Source organism: Anabrus simplex, chromosome 5, assembly GCF_040414725.1.
Source record: "Anabrus simplex isolate iqAnaSimp1 chromosome 5, ASM4041472v1, whole genome shotgun sequence".
NCBI classification, from domain to species: Eukaryota; Metazoa; Arthropoda; class Insecta; order Orthoptera; family Tettigoniidae; genus Anabrus; species Anabrus simplex.
Window position 1 is genome coordinate 45,736,010 of NC_090269.1, and position 22,810 is coordinate 45,758,819.

The 22,810-nt window shown below is 36.6% G+C and overlaps 1 protein-coding gene across 3 annotated transcripts in view; it reads left to right on the forward strand.

Annotated features, from left to right (window-relative positions):
- Mgat1 (alpha-1,3-mannosyl-glycoprotein 2-beta-N-acetylglucosaminyltransferase) overlaps positions 1–22,810 on the forward strand; it is a 167,263-nt gene that overhangs the window by 14,475 nt on the left and 129,978 nt on the right. For all 3 annotated transcript variants that reach the window (XM_067146872.2, XM_067146873.2, XM_067146874.2), the window contains exon 3: positions 11,186–11,297. In XM_067146872.2, the coding sequence (XP_067002973.2) occupies positions 11,186–11,297 (112 nt within the window). The remainder of the gene's footprint in view (positions 1–11,185; positions 11,298–22,810) is intronic.

A 22,810-nucleotide genomic window follows, 5' to 3' on the forward strand; every position in this document is an offset into this window, starting at 1 on the left:
CAAAAATCAAACATATATGTGTGTGCTTGTAATATTGGGCATCCAAATGTTCAAGTCTTCTATGGGTATGTGGTGAAAATGTTGCCGTGAAAATGTTTTCTGTTATAAAGAATTGTGAGGTGATATGCTGTCTAAAGTGACATCTCTGCAGTCGGTGACACTTCCTGACACCCGTGTGCGTATCATTGTAGTCTAGCTGAAATTCAGAAATTCAGGCAAGTCACTGGAGTCCTGTGTGATCCGCAGATGTCTGTTCACTTGAAGGCTAGGATCTACAAAAATGTTGTATGCCTAGTTGCCCGTTATGGAACTGAATGCTGACTAGCCTCCATGAAACATGAAAACACCCTGTATGTCATAGAGATGCATATGCTCCAATGGGCACTCGGTCTTGGACACTTGAACCATGTTGGAAATCATGATGGGCAAGAGGAGTCATGAGAGTGGCATTCATCAAGGACAAGGTGCAGGAAGTCCATCTGCATTGGTATGATCATGTTGTGCAGCAATGAACAGTATGTGACCAAAACAGTCTGTCACCATCAGATGGGAGGAAACTGTCCCTGTGGAAGACCCAAGTAATCAGATCAGAGTACTTGCTTTTCTCGGACTATCATATGATTTGAAGAAAAACACGAATCAATTGATATTATGACTTACGGCATAGGGCTTGTGTGACATTGAGGGTGTTGTATGGAATATTCAGACTCCAGCAATCTTTTTCTCTGGGGAGTACTCTAAAATTCATTTCATGAACATAATGAACAGCTTCATCATAAATAACACCAACTTGTTTGGTGACTGTTGATATGTCTCTTTCTGCCGCATTGTACGGCTGTCTAAAAATATTCCACTGCTGCGTGCTGTACTTTCAGACTGTCTTGCTTAGATATCTACTGAATGTCTCAAAGTTAACATCATTTTATTTAAACAGCAGATATTACAAGCAAAAGGAGGAATAGTTTCTGCACTGTCACTTGTTTTGGCCAGCTTTGAGTTTATAGTTTGAAAGACAGAATATCTATAGATGAAATACTTCTGCAGTGTAAATGGGTAGTTTCTGGGATCTTGTTTAAAATAAAAGCTGTACTAATTCTTGGATATTTAAATTCTGCTGCTTTCGAAATTTAGTCCATAAAGAAAAGAGTCAGATGAGTTCTACAGATGGATGTGTTAGTCTGTCAGTATGCATATCATAATCTGAACCACAAGAAAATCATACTGTGGGATACGGATAGAAGCCTTACTTATAAACAAACAATGGCTACTCCTTTTTTTTAAACATAACATTTTATGGTCTTTGCAGACACAGGAACAAAAATATAACACATGGATCCACAAGAGGAGTGAGGAATTTCTGCATTGTTACCAAAGATATATTTGCATCGAGAACATAGTTGATGGTATATCAGAAAATAAATGTTCAGACCTCATACAAAAATCACACATTGCCTATAAGTGATCAAGGATAAGCTTTGTTTATAGATGCTGCATATTTACTACAACACATGCAGTAGTGGATCATGCCATTAAGCTGAAATACAGTTAATAATATCCAATACATCAGGTGTACTAGGGTGTACTGAACATTCAAGAGAGTAAAACACCTCATATATATTGAACAGTGTTTTCTGTTTAGTTTAGTTGTGAGAAGAAATCAGTAGGTTCTGTCCAACATGCAGTTCATTGCCCATACATGAACATGTTCACGCATCACACTATTTGCATATATTGACTTAGTATTGCTCATGTGATTGATAATGAATGACTTGTGTTGGAATGCTTTCTCAGTGTATTAATTAACTGGCATGGAGAAAGGCATTCTTCCTCTTTGTAACTGGAGTAACACAATACATAATGTTACGGGGTTATCTGTGGAACGCAGAGGTGGAAGAAGGTGCCGGGGTGAATGGGCCTATCTATAATATCAAAAATTGTGTTAAAACTTTAGAAGGTTATATTTCTTTTCCGAAACCAAACTTAACAATCTTTTTCATGACATGATTACAGGTACAAGTAGCAATCATTAAACAAGATTGGAAAAAATCCAAGATTCAGAACCTTAACACTTTGGGCCTTAAGCCCCCAGTTTTACAATTCCGGAGATACCAAATTCAGTTTACACAATTCAAGTTAAAAATTGGGAACCATTAAGTCAAGGGCAGAAATCCCCCAAATCAAGAGCACTTGCTCCCAAAATTACAATATCTAGCCTTCCAGAGGCACTCTTTACAATTACGAAGCTAGAAAAAGAGTTCACTGGCTCTCCGTTTCTTTCAGCCTCCTCGAGGCAACATCAAAAATCTTACACTCTCTGGCCTTCCATGGCCCAACTTACAATTTGAAACAGGGGTATCTCGTACTCAACCTATAGGGCCTTTGCGGAAAAGAACAGGTTAAGTAAATGGCCCGAAACACAAACTGAATGGAGGCGTATACTTGCACTCCTAGATAAGAACACTAAAACAACCTAAGGGGCTCTAGGCCGATGAAACAGGGGCTATTCCCAAACTACTGAGGTGACTCGTATAGAAATTACTTTACCACATTACAGAATGAAAAACAGTTATAAAAACGTAGCCACCTCAAACCAAGATGAAGGGGAGCTCGAGAGGGTACTCCACTCTGTATCCCTGATTTAAAATTAAAGATTTTATGAAGGTTTTACATTAGCTGGGAGAAAGTCACATTTAGAAAAGCTTGTTACATAACTAAAGAGCCGGACCTTTCCCTCGGGTTAAACTGCGGAGGTAGCAAGAAAGAAAGAAGTTATGTGGCCATTACCTTGTAGATGTTCTGTTGACCGATGAAAGTGGCCGCCTGCCTCCTGCTTTGACATACACACTCAGTAAGATGACGCTCAATTGGCCAAGAAACGTGAAAAGCCGTAGTTTATAAACCCTCAAGGAAAGTTCGAGATCATTCAAGACTAAACCAACCACACCCTCTCAATTTTATTGGTTAAATTCAAAAGTAACACTCAAAATCGAACAAGAAGCCTGTGATAGGTGGAAAATTAATTACAGAAATTATTGATTGGCTAGATTCAAAACTGGTGGAAAGAAAAAGGAAATATTGCCAACCCAAAAATAAATGAACATCAATCAGTTACAAAAACGTAGAAATACAAAACTTCTTTAAATTATAACTTCTTCCACTTTGCACCAGAGGGCATGATCATACATTTTTTGTGGTGTCATCTGTAGAAAAATGTCCAAACTTCTTGATGTAGAGCAAACAAAATAAGGAGTAATTCACTTGGTTTAGGTAACTTTACAATAACAAAATTATTCTATTTTAGTGGTGACATCTTCTGATTAAAATTCTAAGTTGGTGTAGTTTTAGTTTCACTGTTTTACCAATAGAGGAGTTCATTTAGGCGCTGAATTTGAATGTGCGGTGTTGGGGTGTTAATTAATAATCAACAGAACATTTGCAAAGGTGAAAACCCATAACAACATCCTACACAAACTCTCGAGAACAGGCCGGGGTTCAACTGCATCTACCTTAAGAACAACAGCTCTTGCTTTAGTTTACCCAGTAGCTAAATATTGTAGTCCAGTATGGCTTAATAGTGTTCACACAAAGAAAATCGTCATTCAGTTGAATGACACAATGATGACTATATCAGGGACCATCCAGTCTATACCTTTGGAATGGTTACTAGCATTTTCTAACAATCCTTCCCCTCATCTTGGAAGACAAGTAGCACTGAAAGGAGAATGGATTAAATGCCATAAAAATTCTCTCCTGCCAGTACATCAAGACTGCTCACATCAAATTCAAGGAAACCATCATGGGTACTAGGTGAGAGACTGATCAAAAAACAATTTAACGTGAATCAAACATGGCGCAATATGTGGTTCTCTTCAAATGCAGGCAAACTGGGCTTAATCGTGGATCCAGTTAACCATCCTCCTGGTTTTAACCTACCCAGAAAAATCTGGATGCCATTAAATCGAATAAGAACCCTATATGGCAGATGTGAATACTGGGAGCATAGATGGAAGGTAACTGAGAACCCTTACTGTGACTGTGCAGATGTGCCCCGGACTCTCCAACATATTGCTATGGATTGCCCATAGTGTGAAACAAAAGCTAAAGGTTTCCACCTATTCAATACTGTTTGTTGTAGCCTTAAAAAAGTTACATAAATTTGTTGAAACAAGTTTCGGTCTTACCAGAGTCCATCATCAGTCAAATGAAAGTTAAGGCAAGACATGAATATAGTTAAAACTTATGAAGCAAGCATGAAATTCAATGCATTCTCTTGCATTGAATTTCATGCATTGTCTGGGGGCATCTTCATATGCCTTTTCTGTATCTATGAAAGTCATAACTAGATCCTTTCCATATTCCTAGTTCTTTTCCATCAGCTGTCTCATGCCAAAGATTGGGTCCACTGTAGATGTTCCACTCCTGAAGCCATATTGTTTCTCTTGTAACCCTCCTTCAATCTTTCTTCTTATTCTTCTTTCTAACATCCTTTCCAGTATTTTAACTGCTTGCGATATAAGTGTGATTCCTCTATAGTTACCACAAACTTTCTTGTCCCCTTTCTTAAACTCTGGTATTATTATCCCTTTTTTCCAGTCTTCTGGTACACTTCTGTATTTTCACATACACTTTAGTAGTCAGTACAACTATTGCATACCAACAGGTCCAGCAGCCTTCATCATTTCCACACTGATTTCATCCATCCCTGTTGCTTTTCCCATCTTCATCTTGTACCGCTAACTCCACCTCCCTCTGTTGTTGAATCCTCATACTGCATTTCTTCTATCTCCCGTGTACAGTTGTTCACATTCAATAGCTTATCAAAATACTCCTTCCATCTTCTTTTTATCTCTTCTGGGTGTGTTAACAGTTCCCCATCTTCCTTTTTCACTAGCTTTGTGGTAACTTTTTCTCTCTTACTTCTTATAAGTCCATACAGCATCCTTTTACTGCCACTTACATCCGCTTCCATTTTTTGTGTAAATTTTTCCCAACTCACCTTCTTTTCTTCTTCTACCACCTCCTTACATCTCCGTTTGCTGTTGGGATCCCTCCTTTTGCTTTCTTCTGTTTGATCTCGGTTCCATTCTAGCCAAGCTGTCTTCTCCTCTTTCACCACTTTCCTCACTTCCTCATTCCACCACAGTGTCTCCTTTTCTTTCACTCTTGTTTGTCCTGCCACAAGCACTCTCTGCTGCACTAACAGATGCCTTTTTTAAAATTGGTCCCCCACTCTTCTACATTTTCCACTTCAGTAACCGGGATTTGTTGCTTCAATCTCTCCTGAAAATATTCCTTACATTTTTATCTTTCAATTTCCATACTTCTGTTTTGCTTTCTCTTATCTTATATATATAAATGATATGAGTAAAGAAGTGGAAGCATTGGTAAGGCTATTTGCGGATGATGTTATTCTCAATAGAGTAATAAATAAGTTACAAGATAGTGAGCAACTGCAACGTGACCTCGATAATGTTGTGAGATGGACAGCAGGCAATGGTATGTTGATAAACGGGGTTAAAAGTCGGGTTGTGAGTTTCATAAATAGGAAAAGTCCTCTCAGTTTTAATTACTGCATTGTTGGGTTGAAAGTTCCTTTTGGGGATCATTGTAAGTATCTAGGTGTTAAAATAAGAAAAGATCTTCATTGGGGTAATCACATAAATGGGATTGTAAATAAAGGGTACAGATCTCTGCACATGGTTATGAGGGTGTTTAGGGGTTGTAGTAAGGATGTAAAGGCGAGGGCATATAAGTCTCTGGTAAGACCCTGACTAGAGTATGGTTCCAGTGTATTGGATGCTCACCAGGATTACCTGATTCAAGAACTGGAAAAAATCCAAAGAAAAGCAGCTCGATTTGTTCTGGGTGATTTCCGACAAAGAAGTAGCGTTACAAAAATGTTGCAAAGTTTGGGCTGGGAAGAATTGGGAGAAAGAAGAAGAGCTTCTCGACTAAGTGGTATGTTGCAGGTTATAAACTTCATTTTCGTAGTCCGTATTGAAGATCTACTTGTGATACAATTCCTTTAGTTTTGCCAATTGCCACCTTTTCGATACAATAAAAATATATTACAAACTTACATATTTATTATGATGTTTATATGGTACATGTTTCGCTCCTTTTCGTGAGCATCATCAGCCAAACTATCATTAATCTAAGATTGTATAAGATCATAAAACAATTCTTTTGGTTCAAGATTACTCCTATAAAACTAATTGATAATCTTATAATATTTTAAAAGTCACACAACAATAAAACTATGTCTTAAGCTAACACTTTTTTTTTGTCTAAAATCTTCTTCAGTCTAACATTTTATTGCCGAAACTCATCTGGTGAACATCTTTTAAAATTGTTTAAAAATAAGAATAAAATAAAAAACTTTTGAGATCTGGCTAGTTGTGTTGATTCCTGTTGCTTAACATGTATAATTGTCATTAAAACTTCATAACAGTATTGAATATTATCTGCAGTCGATAATTGTCTTTATGGTTGTAACCGTCCAGGCTTCTCCAGCCCTACTAATTTAATATAATATCATTTTACGCGATATCATTTGATATCAAGTTTATCCGGCATCGGCAATTATTTGTAATAACATATTTATTCAACGTCAATCATTTGTGATCAGGGCTTTTTGGAATCATATTGTATATATAATAACATCGTTTTATTATTTAAATTATTATATTATGTAGGATAAGAATTCATTATGTTGTAAATACGGTCAATATGTTGAGACATAGTTGTTTTCATTTCATCTCATGTTTGTGTATACGGAGGGTTATTCTTGAAGCTTGGGATTTTGAGTGCGTCATGGGTTTATTTTATGACCAAGGCTAGTAAACAGCGACCCGTGCGTGAGGCTTGCAAGCTGGTCAGCTATATCATCGCCACGCCTTCTGGACTTGTCGAGGAAGAAGAGAAAGGGAGTTGATGCTTCGATCTATCGAATCAGATACTTCGTTGTATATGAGTTTTGAGATTGAACTGTTACCAAGAGTGGGGGTGAGCCCGGATATATACTGGTTCTCAACACGAGAACGGGACCTTACGACCGTACGACCTTACAGCCTTACAACCTTACAGCCTTACAACCTTACAACCTAACTACGTGTACTCCATCACTAGTACTTCTACTGTGAACATCAACTTTGTACGACGTGATTTGATTTTTGATACAGTGTGTGGTCGCTCCGCGACAGTTATTTTTGTACAATGTGTTGTCGTTTCGATACAGTACTCAGCTGCGGTAATGTTATCGGATCTACGTGAAACGAAACAAGCTTAAGGCTTGTGTTATTTTCAGTAAATATTGTGGACGAAGAACTATGTTTAGTTCAAGTCTACGTAATTTTGGCACAAGTCTGTACCGTATAAATAGTGTAGCTCAGTTGGATTGAGATTTCTACTAATATGGAAAAATTCATATCTCTGAATTTTCTCCTCTCACGATCAACGCTGATCAGTTTTTACAAGTATAGGGCCAATGTCTATTTTAAAGACTAGGCAAGCAGGGAGTGCTAGTCCAGATAGCCCGTACCATATCAGAGAAGGAAGGAAGGATGCCCAAGCAGCAAATTCTACATCGAGAAGAAGAGAACGAGTAACCACGGAAACCAGATGACGTCAATGAAAGCTGCAATTGGTGAGCTTCAATTAGATAAAGCAAGCAATAGTAAATTCAGTAAATTATAAATTCCTCCACGCTTTAAGGAAACTTTTCCGATTCATCTCATTTTTTTTTTTTTTTTTTGTATAATAAATTCATTTGTATTTTATATTGCGTTAATTTTCTTTCTTAAGCGATACTTAATGGTTAATTATTTAAAACCCTACCCCTGTGATTTAAGTGTAAGTCTCTATGCTAGTAAATATAAATTTTGGTTTACAGTTTTATTTAAAAACTGTAACCATGGCGCCCAAACATTACATAGAGAAATGGGGAACCATGGAATGTTGATTGTTTCTATTTGCGTGGCAATTTGCGGGCAAGCCACAAATAGTTTATTTAATATTCATGTGTCCCAAGATAATAACTATCATCTCCTCAAGTGTTTTGATGAGGTGAAACGGTTACATGGTCGATAGATTTGTTCTCGTTGCTGGAGTAACATTTATAAAATTTATTGGTATTAATTTATATTATCAATGAGGTAAAATTGTTCATGAACAAACTTGTTGATGAAACACTTTCTGATGTGATATTGTATTTAAAATGTTCTCGAACATTCCATAATGGCTCGTTGGTGTATTTTCCTTTTTGCTGCGTAATTGTTTGGTGTTACTCCTAGCGTCTTGAGAACTACTCGAGAACATTTTAAATCCAATATCACATCAGAAAGTGTTTCATCAACACGTTTGTTCACGAACAATTTTACCTCATTGATAATATAAATTAATACCAAAACATTTTATAAATGTTACTCCAGCAACGAGAACAAGTCTATCGACCATAAAGACAATTATCAACTGCAGATAATATTCAATACTGTTATGAAGTTTTAATGTCAATTATACAAGTTAAGCAACAGGAATCAACACAACTAGCCGGATCTCAAAAGTTTTTTTATTTTATTCTTATTTTTAAACAATTTTAAAAGATGTTCACCATATGAGTTTCGGCAATAAAATGTTAGACTGAAGAAGATTTTAGACAAAAAACGTGTTAGCTTAAGACATAGTTTTATTGTTGTGTGACTTATAAAATGTTATAAGATTATCAATTAGTTTTATACGAGTAATCTTGAACCAAAAGAATTGTTTTATGATCTTATACAATCTTAGATTAATGATAGTTTGGCTGATGATGCTCACGAACAGGAGCGAAACATGTACCATATAAACATCATAATAAATATGTAAGTTTGTAATATATTTTTATTGTATTGAAAAGGTGGCAATTGGCAAAACTAAAGGAATTGTATCATAAGTGGTATGTTCCGAGCTGCCAGCGGAGAGATGGCGTGGAATGACATTAGTAGATGAATAAGTTTGAGTGGCGTTTATAAAAGTAGGAAAGATCACAATATGAAGATAAAGTTGTAATTCAAGAGGAAAAACTGGGGCAAATATTCATTTATAGGAACGGGGGTTAGGAATTGGAATAACTTACCAAGGGAGATGTTCAATAAATTTCCAGTTTCTTTGAGATCATTTAGGAAAAGGCTAGGGAAACAACAGATAAGGAATCTGCCACCTGGGCGACTGCCCTAAATGCAGATCAGGATTGATTGATTGATTGATTGATTTTCTGCTTTTCCATACACAGGAACAAAAAGTCACACATGGATCCACATGAGGAGTGAGGAATTTCTGCATTGTTACCAAAGTGATATTTGCATCAAGAACATAGATGATGGTATATCAGAAAATATATGTTCAGACGTCATACAAAAATCACACATTGCCTATAAGTGATCAAGGATAAGCTTTGTTTATTGATGCTGCATATTTACTACATCACATGCAGTAGTAGATCATGCCACTAAGCTTAAAAAAAAGATTAAGGTTCTTCATCATTGGGTCGAAACCAGTATTGTAATGTAAAATATTTTAAGTACCTTATAATAAATAATAGTACTGATTAGGTGGAAAGTCCAGCCTTTATACTTGTGATCACTGGAATCATCAATACGGGACATCAAGCTAATAGATTATGGCAGTGAAGAAATGGCGTAGAATGACATTAATAGATGAATTAGTTTGAGTGGTGTCTTTAAAAGTAGGAAAGGTCACAGTATGAAGATAAGGTTGGAATTCAAGAGGACTAAGGAATGGGAGTTAGGGATTGGAATAACTTACAAAGGGAGATGTTCAATAAATTTCCAATTACTTTGAAATAATTTAAGAAGAGGCCTGGAAAACAACAGGTAGGGAATCTGCCACCTGGGCGACTGCCCTAAATGCAGATCAGTAGTGATTGATAGATCCATAATACAACCTCAATAACCTAAATTATCTAATAAAATGCATTGCACAGAAGAAAGTCATAAAACCAGCTTAAAACTATGAACTACTTACAACTATCAGCGATCGATGCCAAGAGTTAATTGGAAAGGTAGACTATTGTACACGGACGAATATGTGAATGTACTTTTGACTGTGTTGGAAAGCATTTCTCATGTTGCGCATGATCAAGGAGATAAGGAGATAATGTACTGGTACAGGGACTGTGTGGGAAAGCATCTGATGAAAGCCTGTGAAGTAAAAAAACATAACAATTGCATGAAACAAGAGACAGGCTATGAATTCAACAATGCATGGATGCTCATTCTTTGGCCATGCGGTTAGGGACGCGCAGCTGTGAGCTTGCATCCGGGATATAGTGGGTTTGAATCTCACTGACGGCAACCCTGAAGATGGTTTTCCGTGGTTTCCCATTTTCACACCTTAATTAAGGCCATTATTATTATCAAAATTCTCAAAATTCTCTGCTAAGGTTGCACAAAGAAACAGTGATTAATGATTCCTTCCCACTCATAGCCCTTTTCAATCTCATCATTGCCATAAGACCTGTCTGTGTTAGTGCAACGTAGAGCCACTAGCAATATATATTACTCAAATGTAGAGTAAGTGTGTGCTCCAATAAGCTAAGACAGAGATAAATGCCATACCATCATCCTAATACAGTTTATCTACTGCAAGCAAACTGAAATCTCATGCTTTTACATTTCAGAGGAAGTCTAGGGTATCATTGAGAAAGTTGGGAAAATATATTTACAGTTGCCTTGGGCATTGTTTGTAGGTGGTGGGGAATGTTGTTTTTGGGACTAAACATAATGATTATCAGCTCCTATCGGTTACTGTGATTAGTTAGTTGCATTGGTAAGATGTATAATATTTAAACCTATAGAGTCTTCAAAATTATATAATGCACCTATACAGGATCCCATAAGGAAGTCAAGATAAATACTAGTAAAGACCACGGGAGTCCTGACATATAGAAAAGGGTATTTTCAAGAACATACACATGCTAATTTAAATTGTTCTCATTTCTCTTCCTATATTTTGTTTCATTTTTGGAGGTCTACTTACAGTAAGCTATAGACTCAAAAGTGGAGATATTTTCTTGTTCTTTTAGCTTGTTTGCTTTACAATTATATTTTATTATCTACCTTTTATTTCCATGTGTCTTTCAGAAATATCTTTGATTAGTTTAAGATTTCCTGAATTTTCATGTTTACAGTCAGCTTTCAAAGTAGAAGATAATATAGAGGAATTGGAACTCAGATTGAAGAAACAGTTTGCAGACAATGAACAGCTTCTTAATCGCCTTAAGGATATCATCAAGTCTCCAAGTAAGTGGGAAAATTATCAAAATTCTCTGCTAAGGTTGCACAAAGAAACAGTGATTAATGATACATATTAATTATTGTTAGTGTCCTTATACTGTGAAGAAATTATCTAGTGTAGCCTAATTCATGGAAATAAAATATCACTTAACGCGGCAGGATGTGAATATGAATATTACCCACAAGCAAAAGTCCTCCTTAATTCTAAATTTTAATTATTGGAAACCATGTAAATGATGATACATTTGTGTACTAAATCAGTTGTAATAATTTCAGAATAATAATTATTATGCAATGTGCAACTTGTGATAATAAGAATGGATATTGAAATATTCATGTTCTCAGTATGCTTACACGTACACTGGCATCAGTCAGTCAGTCAGTTTTTTTTTGTGTGTATGAGATCATTTATATTTTATACACATTTTCTGTATCAGAAGAGTCATATACGATAAACACCCATTGGGTATAGAGGGAAGAGCAGAGGGTAAGATCTGTAGAGGGTGTTCAAAGATTCAGACTTGATCACACTTCACTCTTGGTCCATTATTTCACTTGTTCCACAAAGTCTTCCCACACAGGCCTCACATGCTTCTGGTAAATTGGTTCTTTGTACATTACACAACATGTTGTGGTTTTTCCTGTCCTGTTTGCTTCCTCGCATCTTCCTTCTTGACGTTTTCCAAGGACTGTACATTTTCCTTCCTCAGTTTTTCCAGAAAGCCACTGAATATGACTTAGGAGATTTGTTGGGAGAGTCAGTATTTTACTTCTTGATGCCAAATGTTCCTTTGTGAGATCCAAGGACAACATTTTCAAGATATTTAGGTGGAATGTAGGTTCAGCGTTGAGATTCTTTGCTTTGTAGATGACTTGAGCATTGATGGCAGCGATGTTAAAAATATTGTCATTGGCCATCGAGATGGTGTTCAAGAGATGATGTAAGTGCCACATATTTCGTCAACTGTGTCCTGCAACCCCTTTAGTACCATTACATGTCATCATTTCTGGCTTCTTCTTGGCGCCATACTCTTCATCAATGGCACCATCATGATGCGTAGTGAACGCTAGGAGGACCAATAACCACAACACCTGCATTTTCACAGTCGCTACTCTCTTGTTCACTTTCCGAATTGTGATCCATTTCTTTTGTACTGTCAGTTTCTGAGTCATTTTTAGCCTCAGTGTCGCTATCTTCCTTGGAAACATATAAAAGGTTTGAAATATCAATCTGCATCAGAGAGTGATATATCTTCATTTCCTAAAATTCCTAAAATTTTGTGTAAACTTGCTGAAAAAACGTGCATGTACTAGAAGGTACATGTATCTATTAATAATTACTGCACTGTTCATTGTAAAATCAAAGTAGTTAACAATAAATAACAGTGGTATTCTGAAATCTGTGAGCGTGCGTATGGGTGAAATTTACCCAGTCGATGTTTCTGTCACACTGAGAGTGGACTAACAAAGCTGTGCAACTGATTTGAGGTCATGGCATTTGGAAGAGTTCACTAGAAAGGTACAGAGAGGGGAGGCCTGAAGAGCACGTTAGAAATAACTGAAATATACAAATTCAGTTGGATAATTTTTACCCATATGCACATCCTTATGGGTTAAATACCCATTAGTATTCAGGTAGGGCACTTGTTAAGTTAAGTATTTCTCTACAACATTGAATGTGTCAGTTTAACCCATATCTACTTGCTCTTGACATTTATGAGTAAGAATATCCAAGTATTGTTGATTTTATATAGGTGAACAGGAAGAACATTTTTGAGGTGCATTGTTCCCTGTTCATTGTTTGACACTAACTGCACTCAAAAACTCAAGATGTTCAGTTTCGTACCTTATCGAGTGACTGGGTGTGAAATATTGTTCCGTATACAACCAAGAGGGTGATGCTTCTGTCACACTGATTATTATTTTGTTATTATATTGTTAGTTTTATTAGTAAAATCAAACTGATGTGTTAAATGTAGTTAAAAAATGCGCATTTAACAGATTTTTAATTTTTTGTGGTATATTGACAGTTGTTTTTTCTGTAGCAGAATACAAATGTTCCGCGATGTCAACGGTGGGCATTAACAGGATTACTTCAGTACTGACATAAAGTTCTTGTTTATTCTTTTCAGATTGAATGTCAAGCAGATCGTTATTATCCTAGAGGAATCAGAAGACATGCTAGATGCTAGTATGTACATAAATCACCTGAAAATGCTTTGCATAGTGATGGGGATAATGATGGTGATATATTGTGATGACAGGCACCCCAAATATTGGGGGAAAAAATAGTAAGCAGGCATGGTCAAGCACATCAAATCACATGAAACCTAAAAATGCATGACACTGTGAAGAAGCTAAACATAAGAGTTTACTCTCTAAATAATGAGGATTCTCCAACCCAATAGTTCGAACAATTTTTTGATGATGAGGTACTTCATTATATCATTCAGAGCACAGTTCAGGTGTCTGTTCTTCAGTTGAGATTTTCCCTGTTTTTGTTGTCCATTCTTTAGTTGAGAGAACAACCTTGTATTGTTTTTGCTCTCTCTTCTGATTATATTATCCATTCTTTATTTGAGAGAATGTCCTTGTGTTGCTTTTATTGTCTTCTCTGATTACCATTCTTTATCATCATGTCTTGCAATGCAGGCAATATTCTCGATGTGTAGCTGCAGCATTGTTGTTATTTTGATAAAAGAGCTTCACCAATAAAGCCTTATTTATGTTGTCCAAACCCATGGTGATTGTTTGTTGACTGCACTGTGTATGGATCTGTGTGGCTATCAACGTCTGTGTACGCTAACAGCATGGACATTATTTCTACTGTGGTTGGTACTAGTACTGTAAATAGTTTCCTGTCAATGTCCAATAAAATTTATATGCCAAATTTTCTTCACTACACAGAAAAGCATAGATTCATGGATATGTTTTTTAGAAAACTGGAGAGTGAGTTCATATCCACAATTCTATGGTCGAAGTTAAGAATACAGTGGGTTAACCTAGTTGATGGATCATTGCAGACACGCCCTTCTTCCGCTGAATCCAGTTTGGAAATGATTTGAGGAACAAGAGATTCCGCTTGATACAGCCCCCCCATAAACTTCTTGTCTTCTGTGTCAGCACGAGGAAGGTTTGCTTTATCACCAGTGGTTTTGATCGTTGTGAACAAACCTTCTGTCAGACAGATATACATAATCTTCATTGCCATGCGGAGGACATACTCAGGCTTCACTCCATGTCTGTCTTATCTTCAAATTTCATTTATATGCATCATAAATGGAGTGACATGCTTGATCTTCAGTGTACGTGGTTCATCGAGGTAGGTACTTGGGAATGAAAGCTCTTCGGTGTGTATTCATCGTACAACAGACTGATCGGTGTATGTGCCATGTGCGGTGTGAGATCTAAATACTTTTCCTCCATCCATATTAGTGTGTGTTGCTTAGATATTTTAGATATTTTATTGCTTCCACCATCAAGTACAGAAAATGTACACTAGGTATTGTCAGTATTAATAAAAATAATCTATAGACAATATCTTAGCCATAATGCCTGAGTCATTAGAAAAATTATTTTAGCTACCTATATTAGGTCAGTTTTTCAAATACCACATTCTAGATACTATTCTACACTATAAAATGCCTTTTTCCTTAAAAATTGTGACAGTACCCTGTTAAATGTACTATTGTCTAATGTTCGAATAGGTAGTGGAAGCTTATTGTACATCTTAAGCTGTTGATAACAGTGGATGTTTGTGCTTTTACTAAGCCTGTATCTTGTGTAGTGCGTGTGAACTGTAGATCTTTCTTTAAATTCGGAAAGATTCTTTTTCACATGTATAATATTTGTAAGAATATATAAACAGGGAACTGTCATAATTTTTAGGCTCACAAAGGAAGTTTTACAGGAGTCTCTAAATTCTAATCCAGCAATTAGACAGACTACCTTTTTCTGCCAAATAAATACATTATTTGATGTAGAACAATTGCCCCATAACCTGATCCCATACAGTATATGAGGGTGAAAAAAAGCATGATAGGATGCAAGTAGCATATCCCGACTGATGCAGGTTTTCAGTTTCCGCAATAGATACCACACCCTGGCTAATCTTTTACAGAGTTCCAATGTATATATTTCCCAGGTAAGTCTTGTATCTAGGGTCACCCCTACAGATGGCCTTTATACCTTTGTTGTTGTGGAACATTGTGCTCTGTGTTGTGAGCTGTTGGTTTACGAGCCTTTCAACGAGTTTCTTGTAATTTACAGTTTTGTGACAAGAATTTAATTCATGTTATGTGTTTCTGTGTTGAGTAAGCCATGATTACCAATAGAGAGATAGAACAACAACTTGAAAAGGGTTTGAGTGTTGAATCAAGTGATGTTAACATTTAGGATTTGCAATGTGATGCCACCTTTTCCGAGTTGGAATTCGACAGTAGTTTGTGTAATGAGGACACTAGCAAAGATTCCGGTGCTGCATTGGGCAATGGTTCGACCAAATGACCAGCCAGTGACAGTTACTGGGGAACATTCTCAGGTTTTGCAGAAACATTTTTTATTCACACATAGCCCTGGTTTACAGTTTCATCTTTCTTAATGTGCTTATCTCTCTGTTATACCTTTAAAGGTATATAGCTGTTTTCTCACTTCTCAACAAATACTTTAAACCCATCCCATAGTTTGTTTACATTTTGTGTATACTGTTTTCCACCAGTCATAATTACTACTTAAAAACTCCCTCATCCCTGTTTTGTGAACTATATACCTGTAGTACTGCTTAATAGTCCTACTTTTACAACCTTCCGTTCTATCACATTTATTTTTAACCACACAGAGCTTTGTTATCACTTATATGATCTATCACTTCATTTTTTCTATAGAGCTCATTTGGTTTTATCAACGCCATGTCTAGAATATTCTTCCCTCTAGATGGTTCCACCTCTTTCTGATTCAGCTGTCCTTCCCAGAATGGAATTCATTATTTGTTAGTCATGCTTTCTGTCATTTGCATTAGTTTTACCGTTAACATTTGTTAAATTGAGATCACCTGCTGCAATCACATTCCTTTCTGTGTTGTGAGTGTCATTCCTTCCAGGTCAGTACACCCCAAAAACATCAAGTTTCATATTATCATTAGAGATGTGTGTTACACCTAAAATTTCATGTTTCTTGTCCTTAACTCTTTCATAGCTTACAAATTCTTCTTTCACTAGTATGAATACTCCACCTCCTATTGAATGTACCCTGTCTTTTTGAGAGGATGGTTGCTGGACACACAAACTATGACATATTATTTTTATGTTGTTAATACTTATGTACCTTTTCTAATATTAATCTCCGTTTATACCATTGTTGTAGTCATCCCCATCATTGTCATCACCAACGTTGCCATCCCAATTCTTCTTGGTCTACAAGATATTGTCCTCGGTACCTTACTCCTTGAAACTCTAGACCAGGGATGGCTAACCTTTTCCAACAAGTGTGCCATTTTAAGCCTGGTTTATTATTCTCAACTGTCCACTGTGCCACTTGTTATTTTTCTTTAAGGAATGGTTACACTCCACACACCCCACCCACCCACCCACCACCCCCGACTTCCTTTCCTAATTCCCAATATTATGTTTCATAATATACATGTAAATACATTTGATTACATGTTCCGTGGTCGTATTTTATAAAAACTGTAAACAATACATTTTTAAATATTTAAATTTTAAGAATACCTAATGTTATTTGTAAAAAGTATCCAATGAGCACCCATTGTAACACACTTCGTCATTAAATATTGTTAGATATAAAAATCAAAAATACTAATATTGACTTCAAGTGAAATCTCATTCCCACATTTAGTTCCAAAGTTGTTGCCATGTCATTTATGTCTGGTTCATAATTAGTTTTTCTTCAGTAACACACATGATGCACTTACGTTCGAGCCAAGACAGTTTTTAACTGTTGATTTCACAATGTTCATTGTAGAAAATAGCTGCTCGCAGGCGTATGAAGACCCGAACAAAGTAAGTAGCACTGTAGCAAGTCTCTTCATGGCCGAAAACGTTTGTGGGAGGCTGTTCCACTGTTCAATACTAAATTCTGTGACTTCTGTACAGAGTATTTACCATCAACAGCACACTAGATTTTCACCAGTACTTCACCAAGTTCTACATATTTGTTCGACCAAGCACTGCTTTCTTGAAATTCAATCAACTCCATTTCTAAATGGTCGATATCTAACCAGTCAAAAAGATGACTTTAATATCACTCATTTCTGCAATATGAGGTATGGAAATAAATTGCAAAGTTTACTCCAAATCTCCAAAAATGGGAAGGTCGCCTGGAAACTATTTTTGCATTTTGTAAGACGTCCACATACTTCTTACAGATACTTTTATGTCTTAAAACGTTAATTGATCTGCAAAATGTGTACTTTAAGAGGAAAGTATTTAAATGTCTTTGTTTCACCATCCCTGACGAATACTTCTAGTTTTCTCTGAAATGATTTTATGATCTCAATCTAACTGCGGATGTCCTTTTCCTTGAATCCTTTGTGCACATCACTGAGTACTGCTGTAAAATCATGGAGAAACATTAAATCGCACAGCCAAACAGGCTTCATGGAAATTCTTCCTGCTTTTCTGTCATGAAGTGAATTTCGCCCAAGAGCTTGACAAACCTCTGGAGTAGACTACATGCCCAGGACTCAGCTAGCGAATATTATTGTACATTTAAAGTCTGCCATATTGACATTCCACTTCGTGTAACATCTTCGAGAACTGGCAATTATTTAGAGCACGTGCAGATATGAAGTTTGCAATTTTAGTTACCACCAAGAGTTCACTTGGGAAATGACTTTATACCTTCTTTCACACATAGGGCTTCCTGGTGTAATACACAATGGAACTGTAAAATAGGGTGTGTAACTTCTTCTTTAAGAAATTTCACAAACCCATCTTGAATACCCACCATACTTGAGGCAGCACCGGTTGTCATAGACATTTTCTATTAGTCAAACCCCATTTTTAATACAAGTTCCTTCTTTATTTTGTCCATAATATGTTACCTCGTTGTCGTAGTTCATAAACTCCGCAATTTAACTAATTCCTCCCTCATAACGTTCCCACTAGGAAAATGGAAAAATCAGCTAATCTTGTTTGTAAGGTCACATTCGTGCTTTCACCAGGACATATAGAATATATCCGGGAGTTATCCAAATCAGCTTTCAACTGCTCTGAAACAACTTCACACATTCTTATTGTTCTATTCTTGACAGGATTTCTGCTGGCTGGCATTTCTTTAATTCTGTTAATTACACTGGAGAAAATGGAAATTGCAACACCCAGAAGGAGTGGTGGTACATTGCTGCAATTGAACGTGCAGGACGAGTGTTCGATTGTGATTCGATGATTACACTTTCAGGTCCCTCTGACTGCAAGTTTGGACAACATTCAATACAGGATGTGCCCACCACGAGCTGCAATACATTGATGAATTCGTCAAGGCATGGAGTCAATAAGGCCCTGGATCGCTTCCTGAGGAATTGTGGCCCATGCTTGTTGCACTGCACGGATCAGTTGTTCCAGAGTTGTGGGTGGCTGAGGACGGTTGGCCAGTTGTCGACCCATCATGTCCCACGCATGCCCAATAGGACTGAGGTTCGGGGATCTGGCGGGCCATTCTAAGGTTGTGATGTCGTGGAGAGCTTCTCTGGAGATGCGTGCAGTGTGAACCCGGGCATTGCCCTGCTGAAACATCCCATTAGCAATGTTCGCCATCATAGGGACAACCACTGGATTGAGTACCCTATCAACGTACTGTCGAGCAGTCATAGTGCCCTCAACAAGCACTAATTGTGATTTCACATTAAAGCCAATAGCTCCCCAGACCATAATGCTTGGTGTTGGCCCTGTGTGCCTCTCGCAATAAGATCTGGGCGGCCCCTCTCCCCGGTACGTCGGCGCACACAATTCCGGTGATCACTGCGGGCAAGACAGAAGCGCGATTCATCACTAAAGACGACCCTATGCCATTCGTCGACCCACGTCGATCTTTCTCGACACCAGGCCAGCCTTACACGTCGCTGTTATGGGGTCAATGGAACACCTTCTGCAGGGACACGGGCTCGTAAGCCAGCTGCACGCAGGCGATTACCAACTGTTTGTTGTGTAACGTGTGGTGTCACAGCTGCTCGAATTTGCACTCCTGTTGCATGAGGTTCCATCCGGGCCATCCGAATGATGCGGCAATCCTCTCTCACAGTTGTCCGTTGCGCTGGGCCTGTGCCAGGTCTACAAGTGTAGGTACCTTCATTTGACCACTGCTGCCATACACGTTGTACCGTAGATGCCTGTCGGCCAACACATGCAGCGACAGTTCTTAGCGATAATCCAGTCTCACACAGCCCAACTATCCGAGCCCTCTCAAATGGCGACAGTTGTTAATAGTGTGCTCTTCTCTCTCGTCGAGACATGTTTGATGGGGAATACTTCACTGCACAGACTGCAAGTCAACTACGCTATACCAGAGTCCATATACTGGAGTTTATTTCTCCGTGACCAATCACATGGGGAGAACTGTAGCAACAATCCAATGGGTCTGAAACTTTGATCGTTTACATACCTCCATGGCATCGTTCCATATCTTGAAAATCAACATAAACGACCAATGCCTTCATGGTGTTGCAATTTCCATTTTCTTAAGTGTATTTGTTGTTTGTTAGGAAAGTCTTAAAATAATGTGTCGGACGTCAAGAAAGCCTCCTTCAAGAACTCACCATCAGAGAATGGTTTCCCATGCTGTACTATGCAGTGAGACAGATGAAAATTAGCTGCACTGATATTATTCTTTGGCCTGAAAGATGAAGCAAAAGATCTAGTTTGTTTCATATATGGTTCGATTTTTTTTTTTTTTTAACTCTCTTCTTTCTTCATTTGGGATTGAACAAACATTTGAATGTTTCATCTTGAAATGGCGCTTTACATTAAATGTGCAGGATACAACTGTTTCTGAACACACGCAACACAAAGTTTTATTCTTATCACTATGAATTCCCTTGTTCACCTTTCTTGAAAAATACGGCCGCTACCTTTGTTATGTTTCTGTCTTTTCGACACCGAAAACATGTTTGCGAGGTCTGTATACAAAATCACCAGAAAACTATATTCAGTACACAGTTACACACTAAGAACAATTACGCGCCAATGGCTACCACACACGAGGAGAATAATCAAACTTTGTTTTTCACCTATTCAATACTTTACTAGCATACAAAATTAGGATTTCATCCTTATTTTATTGCCAAATTATTAAAAACATGTTACATGTTTCGCTCATTTTCCGAGCATCTTCAACCATATTGTCATCACAAGGTTAATTAGGAACATTGATCTTGAATTTGTATACATGATTTGTCATTAGCAAACTTAAATCATACAATTTTTAAGAAACCTGATTAAATATAATTACCTTATATATTACATCATATGGCTGTGATATAGGATATAACAATTATTAACATTGAAATTAAAACTATTACAATATTCCCGTATGTGACATCAAATAGTTGGTCTAAGTGTAACAGTTTTTCACATTCTATTAAAACTATTAAGTTTGTTATTTGAACTTAAAAAGTTTTATTAAAATCTTGAAGAATCATTGTCACTTCATATAAACTTGAGAAATGAACTATATTACACTCTCAAAACAAATTATGAGATCAGGCCAATTTCACTTTTACTCTACTAATTATTTTATTGACAATTTCTGTTCTATAACTGTTAACAGATGCTAAGTCTTTTATGAATTTAAGTTCTTTCTTTAAATTATTTTCTGTGAGAGGCATTTTAAAAGCTCTGTAAACCAGACTAAAAAAAGCAACTTGTTTATGTGATTTAGGGTGTAGAAATTCTTTTTTAGTAGTTTTCGGGATGTAAGATGGTTTTCTATAAATTTCAAAGTCAAATTTATTTTCTGTTCGTGTTATTTTAATATCCAAATAGTTTATTGAATAATTATTTTCTTCCTCCTTAGTAAATTTTATTCTTTGGTCGAGACTATTTAAGAAGTTTAGACCGAGCTCGATAGCTGCAGTCGCTTAAGTGCGGCCAGTATCCAGTATTCGGGAGATAGTAGGTTCGAACCCCACTGTCGGCAGCCCTGAAGATGGTTTTCTGTGGTTTCCCACTTTCACACCAGGCAAATGCCGGGTCTGTACCTTAATTAAGGCCACGGCCGCTTCCTTCCCAGTCGTAGCCCTTTCCTTCCCATCATTGCCATAAGACATATCTGTGTCGGTGCGACGTAAAGCAAATAGCAAAAACAAAGAAGTTTAGAATTTTTTCACTGTCATTATGTTTACTGTCTATTATAACAAAGGTATCATATCTCAACCATAAACACAGTCCTTTTATGTTTGTTTTTATTTTGCTATGCTCGAACTGATTCATATAAGTACTGACTAATATTCCTGATGTGGGATATCCATCCCCAAACACATCTGTTGGTAAATTTTACTGTTAACCTCCTCAGTCCGTATGTAGCATATGCTCTACATGTGGTTTTGTCTACTTAAAAATAAAACAAAATTATTTAAGGAAAAACACACTAATTTTCTATGGTGAACTTTTTAAAATTATTTGAGCAAAATATAACACATCGAATGCATCAACAGGCTCAGGACTGAAGAGGTTAAATGTAAAATAATTATTGTTTAAAACAAAATTTAATGAAATAAATTCTTTTATTTTGCATATACTTAATTTGCTATGTTTGGCCAAGTTGGATTTGATGGTTTCTTTAATAGGTACGCTAGGATACATGTTTATATCATAAGAACACGTCCTATGATGTGATTGTAGGCTGAAATTATTTAATTATTCACAAAATTGAATTACTGATCATAGAATCACTGTTAAATTTATAGTGTTTTTCTTAATTGGTGCCAGAATTTTGAAATTTTATAAGTGGGATTACCTCTACTATTGATTATAGGTCTAATAGGCATATTTGCTTTATGGACTTTGGGTAGAGCTTTAGCCGTTGGTAATTTAGGATTCATGTTAATCATTTTTTGGTACTCTTGTTTGTTGAAGAGAAAAGTGGAATTTTAAAGTTTGTTCTTTAATTTCTTCTGAATTTTATTTATAGGATCTTTTTTAGTTGCTAAGTAATTATTATCCAAAAACACGCTTCTGTTTTATTAATGTAATCACATTTGTTTAATAGAACAGTGGTTTCACCTTTGTCAGTTTTAGTTACTATTACATTGTTTTCATTAATTTTAGTTTTTAAATTTTTAATCTGTTTAGATAGAGTAGGATTTGAATTGTTGATTAATTCTTCAGCTAAGGTAGGAAGCTTCTTTTTGATTTCATACCTAGTATCATTTTGAAAATCTACCGGTAGTTGTCCTATATTAAACTCTGATTCTGCTATTGTAGTTATCATATCTTCCATTATATGTGGGTTAGGCCAATTGAATTTAGATCCTTTATTGAATAATCTAATTTCACTTTCAGTAAAAG